This window comes from Sinocyclocheilus anshuiensis, unplaced genomic scaffold (assembly GCF_001515605.1).
Source record: "Sinocyclocheilus anshuiensis isolate Anshui unplaced genomic scaffold, SAMN03320099.WGS_v1.1 scaffold1396, whole genome shotgun sequence".
NCBI classification, from domain to species: Eukaryota; Metazoa; Chordata; class Actinopteri; order Cypriniformes; family Cyprinidae; genus Sinocyclocheilus; species Sinocyclocheilus anshuiensis.
In genome coordinates this window covers 22,153-30,792 of record NW_015544208.1, presented here as the reverse complement: position 1 = coordinate 30,792, position 8,640 = coordinate 22,153, and the positions used below count along the sequence as shown (strand labels likewise).

The following is an 8,640-nucleotide window of genomic DNA, read 5'->3' as shown; positions in this document are numbered from 1 at the left end:
ATTCAAAAGTGATGGGAAAGAAAAATAGTGAAGTATGTTTGGATCAAATAAATCCAGCCTTTGTGAGCATAAGAGATTTCTTTCAAAAAATCAAGACCCCAAACTTTAACAATAAATGAAAAATTAATATGAAAAATACTAACATAAATACTTGTCTACACATAGGACAAAATATATCCTGTTATCAGAAACTTTGCTGTCTGGCGCAAGCTATAGCACCAGTTTACAAATACTTGTTTTGCAAAGTATGTTTAAGTTTGATGCATTTTAATATTAGTCTCTAAATAATTAGTGTAATGGTACACTCTTTACGTGATTCATAAATAAATACAACATAGGCCACAGGGTTTTTAAGATTCAAAGTTTTATTCTCTAACAAAAATGAACTGAAAAATAGTACACAATTGGAACAAATTAAAATTTGGAGTGTAACAATAAGGATGTTTTTCTGATTAAATCAATCAAATAAAAATCAGATCAGTGCAATAAAACAAGCAAGTCTGGCTTCATTTCTGTATATTAGACATTGTATAAGACTCAAAGGCAGTAGTTAGGAGCATGCTAAAGTCAGCAGACACTGGACTGTGTGTGTGTGTAAACTCCCTCATTAGGAATAAGCCTGTTACTGTATTTAGCGTAGGTAGGGAAGTAAATTGTCATTAAACCACTCTCGGGTGAACTGCAGGTGATCTCCATCAGTGGCGAGGAACACAAGCTTCCCTGCAGAATCCATCTCTGCCAAACCCAGGCGATCCTGACCAAACAAAATAAAGGTAGACAAATCTCTCGCTCATATATATATATATATATATATATATATATATATAAATGGGTTAAATGTGGATAATAAAGACGCTTTAGTTTACCTCTGTATAAATAGCACTTTCCTGCAGTGTTTCCAGCTCTTTATCTTGACCAGGTTTATAGAAGCCAAACCACTGATAAAGACAATTCAATTATTAATAGTTCAGTCCTCTTCTAATTCAATAAAAGAGAGGCTAATGTACCTCAGAATCCACAGGATCAACCATAGTGTCCTGCAGGAACTTAACCATGACAAACTTATTCAGAGACATTAGATTTTTCTTGTAGGTCTCATTCACCACCTGACAGAAATAACATTCATTTAGACCACATGCACAAATACATCTATTTCTAATAATAATTTCTCCCTTATCCTGTGGCTTACCCGCTCCTGATTGATGTCAGCAAGAAAGAGGCTGTGCTTTTTATACAAGTCATCATTGAGGGGATCGTGCCAGTATTGTGCCTGCACCAAGCTAAAAATCAAATGACAATCAATATGCTTGACTAGTGAATGTTCAGATGCGTTACTGAAATCATGAAATGGTCTGCTGAGAAGCCAAAAGCAGCCATGCACGCACTGTTTTTGAACTGTATCGGTGTAGGCTCCTGAGTTTAGCATCTTGCGAATCCAGTCACAGATATGAGAGCTTTCACCAGGGCACCGTGGAAGACCAAATACTCCTGTGAAAAAAAAAAAGAGGAAGAGAATCACGTCTGACAAAAAAGTATGTTAAAAAAGATGTTTGAATCATGTGGTTTTAGTCACTCAAGATTTAGCTAAAGCAACAAAAACAATTATTTTATTAATTGATAACATTTTTATTAAGATTTATGAACTAATATTATTTTCAGTAGTGTTAAATATCATTTAAAAAATCTTACCAAATGGTAGTTTATATATAATTTTACATGCTGTAATGTGACTGCAAATGTTATATCCTTTTTTTCCAAGTTATTCTATCTTTACTCAATAATTCAAAATGGTTGCATTTCCTGAAGCAACATAACTTGTGAAATCAAAACAGGGTTGTTGTGCCACGGTGCTAACCATTTTTAGGAACAAATGTACTGCTATTTTTAGCAAGTACATCAACCAAAGAGTGAGCAGAGCACATATTACCTTGATGCTGCCCCCCGACTGAGATGAGGTTCTTCATTGGGGGATCTGGACAGCGCTGTGCAACCGCCCGTCTTACCAAACATTAAACAAGATAGAAAGGTAAAACAACATGGATAAGACTTCTGAGAATCCCTTGCATGGACTGGTCTGAATAAATAACCCCTTACAGAAACTGTGACCCCTGGGAGAAGCCCATGGCATTGTAGCCTCCCTTCAGTTTAGGGTCCTGAGACAGCTGATCACATACAAAAGACACCTGCTCATTAACATCCATGAAGAAGCCATTTTCAGTGTCCTGTAAAAAAAACAGAAGCTAAATCAGACCTTTTTATTTTAAACAACAACAGGAACGAGAAGAATGGAGGATGTGGACCTGCTTTACCTGTACGACAGTCTTGCCGATCATCAGGGAAAGCACATATATTCCTGGGACTTCCTCTTCCACCATCTTCTTTATTGCACCCATGCTCAGTGGATTGCAACAACTGTCTCCTGCAAAAAAAAAAAAAGAACAAATAACAGTAATGATTAGCAATTATCTAATTATCTTTATGGTAAACTCAGTAGGTGTGTTTATGTTATCTGTTACATGTTTCCATGGTAAACATGTTTCCATAGGTCATGGCACTACAGAGAGACAATTGAATGTTAATATTATAAATAATAAGCAGTTTTCAATCATCAGTTATGTAATAAGAGTAAAAGTGTATATTACCCTAATGATTGACATTATTTAATGACTCAGGCCTGTTATTTATTTGATCAAGTGCGGATGTGAGTCTCACCCATGCCGTGCCATATCACCAGAGGGACTGTGGCATTATTTCCCCACGATGAGCCACACAGCAACAACAGACACCCAGACACAGCGATGAGGCGAAGAGCCGCGGATAAACCCATACTTGAACACGAGCCTGAAGATGTGAACACATTTACATCCCTGTTAACAGAAAACACTTACAGGAAGAGAAAGCACTGAACTAAGGAAGTGAATAAGAGAAGCTGTCACCCACAATTAACTGAGTGGGCTTTCTGCGACACACTTTTTTAAAATGTCACAACTATTTTCCCATGGTGCACAAACAGATCAAAAGTAAGAAGATAACGAACGCGTTTCATCGCAACTTAGCCATCAATGGCCTTCGAAATCGTTTCCCTTTACAACATTTGCAATTATACAACCGGGAGCCTTAATATTGCTAAGCTAGGAATTGCTATAAATTGTTTATAAATGCTTAAATATACAAATATTTTCAGTTACAGCCATGGTGTACTTACTGTGATAACTTTCTGTTCATTCAATCACATGACAGACGAAAACAGCGCTTACGTCAAACAAATGCGTTTATGGCTGCAGATATTAGACTTCTATGTCATAGCATTAAACCTGACACATACAGTCAGTCGGTCCAGAGTGTTTAGATTATGATGCTTCCCAGAGCAGGAAGTCTTAAGATGTCATGTGATCAACAAGCTACAGATCAGACAAAACAGGAATTGTGGCTTTGCTGAAATGCAACATTAGTGTGAAGCCGGTGTCGGTGTATTAAACATTTAGCACTTATAGAAGTAATTACCGGTTTGTATGGCTATGGAGGGGTCGAAAACGAATCATCTTTTTTCTAAAGCATCCAGCGACTGAATCTTACATCTGTTTAGGAAGCATGTTAATGGTAAGAATAAATAAAAATCGCACCACGTCAAATTTTGTATTTGTATAAATAACATTATTTTTGTATATAACGTAACATATAAATTAAAATACAAACCTTTGTATCACGTTTTTACATTGAACTGATGTTTTTCTAACTTTTTTTACATTTAATTTCATATGCTGAGTCTAGTAAAGACAATAGAGGGACCCAAAACTAGCTCTTGAAGGGTAAAAGAACTGAATTGCATCTTTATTTTCTCCAGGATTCAGGTGAGACAAAGAATGTCATCTGTATCACTGATGCTCCTGACATAAAGATGTTGGATGTTGTGGCGGATGTCAGCTTATCTGTTCCGTTAACCTTTGTTATTTGTTCTGTAAAACACAAATGAGATGAATTGCATTTTCTGAAATGTCTTGTTTGTGTTTCAGGATTTGTGGATGTCATACTTAAACTAAATCAAGTACAGTCCAAAACTTGCACCTTTGCAATCACGGCACTAAAAGACGGTTACTCCATTAACTCGGACGACCAGGACAGCGACACTGCACCACTTCTAGAGAAGGAAGTGGAAAAAATCACAGGTTGGTCTGCAGTTTGATCCTCCTGCAGTCTGCATGAAATGTGGTGGTTTGTTTTGTGCATTAAATAGGTCTTGTCACACATGCTACCATTCAAAAGTTTGGGGTTGATAAGATTTAAAAAAAATGTTTTTGAAAGAAATCTCTTACCAAATCGACTCACCAATGCTGCATTTATTTGATCAAAATACAGCAAAATATTACTACTATTTAAAACAACTGTTTTCTAGTTTAATATATTTTAAAGTGTAATCTATTTCTATTTTCTTTGGATATTACTTTGTTGTTTTATCAATGTTGGAAACAGTTGTGCTGCTTAATATTTTTGTGGAAATGTGATACATTTTTTCAGGATTTAATGTGCCCTCGCTGAATAAGAGTATTAATTTCTTTCAAAAAGAAAATAAATCTAGTGCACCTTAAACTTTTGAATGGTAGTGTGCTAAGTGACTATAATCGTTTTAAATATATGTAACTGTTTAAAATGTCAGAATGTGTTTGTATGTGTGACAGTGCCTCCCAAATGCTGCTCTGTACGATGCAATCTGGCTGCTTTGATGTTCTTTGGCTTTGCTGTGGTCTATGGTCTACGTGTAAATCTCAGTGTTGCCATGGTTGCTATGGTTAATGGAACCAATAACCAGCCATCATCCAATAGCAATATATCAAACGAGTGTCCAGTACCCACCCATACACTTGACAACAACAGCCAAAGTTCAGAACAGCCAGATGGGGTAAGAATAAACTGCGTGCAGCATTTCATGCACCGAACCTGGTGGATCTCCACATATGTCATGCATTTTTATAACTTATAATACTTAAAAAAAATATAATACTTGGTTCTTGTCGTATCTCTCTCTATTTCATTTTCTTTTCCTAGATTCCAAGATACCCATGGAATCCCGAGATGCAGGGAATGCTGCTCAGTGCTTTCTTTTTTGGATACCTGTTTACTCAGATCCCGGGTGGCTACCTATCAGGTCGCTTTGGAGGAAGCCTGTTCCTTGGTGGTGGTGTGCTTGGAACAGCCGTCCTCACTCTCCTCACTCCACTGTCAGCACAACTTGGAGCCAAGTGGCTGTTTGCCTTGCGTGCACTTGAGGGATTTGGGGAGGTTAGGGGACGTTTGTAATAGCCAAAAAAGCTCCACAATGATTCTCAAATAGAGAATCTTTGCATTTGAGTCTGTATCTTTTTTTTGTTTGTCTAGGGTGTGACTTTTCCTGCCATGATGGCGATGTGGGCCCGCTGGGCTCCTCCATTAGAGAGGGCTCGTCTGATGACGTTCTCAGGTGCAGGCTCCAGCTTTGGTGCCTTTGTGGCTCTTCCTCTCACTGGCTTCATCTGCCATAGTCTGGGGTGGCCAGCGGTCTTCTACTCTTGCGGTGAGGGAAAATGACATTTAACTTATGGATGCATTTATATACATAATAGTTTGGGGTCAGTAAAAGATTTTTGTTTGTTTGTTTTGAAAGAAAGTAATAGTTTAATTCTGCAAGTATTCAGAACTTGATCAAAAGTGACATTTATAATACATAAATGCTGTTCTTTTGAACTTTCTATTCATCAAAGAATCCTGAAAAAATATAGGACTATATCCACAAACATATTAAGCAGCACAACTGTTTTTTAACATCGATAATAATAAGAAATGTTTCTTGAAAAAACTGGAATGATTTCTGAAGGATTATATGACACTGAAGACTGGAGTAATTGCTGCTGAAAATTCAGCTTTGGCATACATTATATTTTAAAATATAGCAAGAAAAATAGCAATGTTTTTAAATTAATTTATATTTTTACATATTATACAATTTAATTCATAAATTGTAAGAATATTTCACAATATTACTGTTTTACTGTATTTTTGATTAAATAAATGCAGCCTTGGTAGCATAAGGGACTTTCAAACACTTTTTAAAAAATCTTACTGACCCAAAAATTTTGAACATTATATGTAACTAAATTTATTGGTGTAGCATCTAGTTCAAGCAAAATGCTTGAAAGTAATTGTTTTATATATGTGACAAAACCAGTCATAAGGGTCAGGGTTTTTTTTATTGATTTATACATCATCTGAAAGCTGAAAAGAAAAGAAAAGCTTTCCATTGATGTATGGTTTCTTAGGATAGGACAATATTCGGCCGAATCTGAGGGTGCAAAAAAATATATCTAATATAATATAATCTAAATATTGAGGAAAATATGCATATTACTAATCAAAAATTAAGTTTTGATATATTTACGGTAGGAAATTTACAAAATATCTTCATGGAACATGATCTTTACTTAATATCCTAATGATTTTTGCATAAAAGAAAAATCGATAATTTTGACTCATACACTGTATTGTTGGCTATTGCTACAAATATACCCGTGCTACTTATGACTGGTTTTGTGGTCTAGGGTCATATATGATATATGAACATACTTAACAGTCCTTACTCTTGTCTTCATATTTAATGTAATATAATAGCATACTATCTTATACATGAAAGTGTTTTTACCACCAGGTAGTGTCGGGTGCCTCTGGGCAGTGTTTTGGTTTATCTTGGTGTCAGATGAACCCCGAACTCACCCAAGAATTAGTGACAGAGAGAAATGTTACATAATTAACTCAATAGGTTCACAGGTATGAACAAATTTTATATTTGAATTTTTGATGATGTTTACAGTTGGTCTCTTTCTTTATTCATCAAGTAAATCATTCATGCTAAAAATAAATAACTAACTATATGTGAATATGTATTAGAATATGTTATTGAATTTAAAAGGAATCCTCAAATAACATGAATTTCCAGCATAATTAATCTGAGGTTTAGATCTGCAGGCATTTATATTGATTTGATATTTTCTCTGTTTTTAGGGGACGCCACATGGTTGGTCAGTGCCTGTATTATCTATGCTGTTCTCTGTGCCTCTTTGGGCCATAATCATCCCACAGATGTGCTCTAACTGGTCTTATTACACTCTCCTCACCTCACTTCCTACCTACATGGACTCTGTGCTCCACTTTGATTTGCGACAGGTGAGGCAATTTGGATATTTAGATTAAATCAGCCTGGCTTAAATCCTGTGTCTCACTCCATTTTGATTTCGTTTTGTCAATCAGAATTCGTTCCTCTCCGCTCTGCCATATCTGGCTGGCTGGCTGTTCTCAGTGGGCTCAGGTGTGCTGGCAGACAACCTCCTGGAGAGGGAGCTCCTGAGTGTCACAGCTGTCCGAAAACTCTTTACTTTTATTGGTATGAATAATAAATATCTTATAAATAACATATTTATGATGACAGAGTGCATGTATAAAGTGTGGAAATAGAATAGTTATGCTAGTGGTCAAAAAATTTGGAATTGTTACATTTTAAATGTTTTTAAAACACTCTTATGCAAATCAAGGCTGCATTTACTTGATCAGAACAACAGAAATATTGTACTTTGTAATGTATTGAAACATTATTACAATTTTAAAATGTAATTTTTCATTAGCCATTACTCCAGTTTTCAGAGATCATTCTAATATGCTGATTTGGTGCTCAAGAAACATTTCAATGTTAAAAACCATTCTGCCGCTTAATATTTTTGTGGCAACTGTGATAACTTCAGGATTCTTTGATGGAAAAAAACGCATTTATTTAAAATATAAAACTTTTGTAACATTCTAAATGTCTTTACTGTCACGTTTAATTAATTTAATACACCCTGGCTGGATAAAAGTATTTATTTATTTTTTCAGTCTTACTTTCCTCAGACTTTTAAATTATAGTGTATCACAGTTTCAATAAAAATATTAAGAAGCAAAAACTGTCTTCAAGATTGAAAATAAGAAGAAATGTTTTTGAGCAACAAATCAGCATATTAGAATGATTTCTGAAGGACAACGTGACACTAAAGTATTGCAGTTTAATTGTGTTTTTAATATTTTTATGTTTTGTGTCCCATAGGTCTGTTTCTACCTGCTGTTTTCCTGCTTGCTGTAGGCTTCACGGGTTGTAGCGGTGTGCTGGCTGTGACATTTCTCACTTTGTCCAGTGCATTTGGGGGTTTCAGTGCTGCTGGTGTCTACATTAACCAGATTGATATTGCTCCACGGTACAAAACCAAGACTGTCTGACTGGTTTATATGTCACAATTAGTCGGTCTGCTCAAGTATGCTCTATAGAGCAGTTCATTACATCACTTTGCGGGCCAACTCAGCGGGATACTTCACTTTAGGTTCTCTTTTGGATTTCTTATGGGTTTTTGAATTTTTATTTAAAAGGGTCATATGATGCGATTTCAAGTTTTCCTTTCTCTTTGGAGTGTTACAAGCTGTTCGTGAATAGATAAGATCCCTAAAGTTGCAAAGACTAAAGTCTCAAACCAAAAGAGATATTCTTTATGAAAGTTAAGACTCGTCCACGCCCTCCTAAAACGCCTCGTTTAAACACGCTCCCACATGTCTACGTCACTGTGTGGGAAGATTTGCATAACGCCGCCCAAA

At 35.8% G+C, this 8,640-nt stretch overlaps 2 protein-coding genes across 2 annotated transcripts in view; one reads left to right on the top strand and one right to left on the bottom strand.

The window, feature by feature from the left end:
• Positions 1-347: 347 nt before the first annotated feature.
• Positions 348-3,390, bottom strand: ppt1 (palmitoyl-protein thioesterase 1 (ceroid-lipofuscinosis, neuronal 1, infantile)). The gene is made up of 10 exons (XM_016497682.1): positions 3,206-3,390; positions 2,713-2,841; positions 2,310-2,419; positions 2,095-2,222; positions 1,928-1,998; positions 1,386-1,488; positions 1,190-1,280; positions 1,008-1,106; positions 867-938; positions 348-754 (listed from the first exon to the last, which is right to left on the bottom strand). Exons 2-10 carry the CDS (start codon positions 2,825-2,827, stop codon positions 632-634), a joined length of 912 nt encoding a protein of 303 aa, XP_016353168.1. The 5' UTR covers positions 2,828-2,841; positions 3,206-3,390; the 3' UTR covers positions 348-631.
• LOC107697040 (sialin-like) overlaps positions 2,999-8,640 on the top strand; it is an 8,353-nt gene continuing 2,711 nt past the window's right edge. The window contains exons 1-9 of the mRNA XM_016497671.1: positions 2,999-3,020; positions 4,014-4,166; positions 4,677-4,897; positions 5,044-5,277; positions 5,374-5,548; positions 6,677-6,795; positions 7,030-7,191; positions 7,276-7,408; positions 8,102-8,249. Of these exons, the coding sequence (XP_016353157.1) occupies positions 2,999-3,020; positions 4,014-4,166; positions 4,677-4,897; positions 5,044-5,277; positions 5,374-5,548; positions 6,677-6,795; positions 7,030-7,191; positions 7,276-7,408; positions 8,102-8,249 (1,367 nt within the window). The remainder of the gene's footprint in view (positions 3,021-4,013; positions 4,167-4,676; positions 4,898-5,043; positions 5,278-5,373; positions 5,549-6,676; positions 6,796-7,029; positions 7,192-7,275; positions 7,409-8,101; positions 8,250-8,640) is intronic.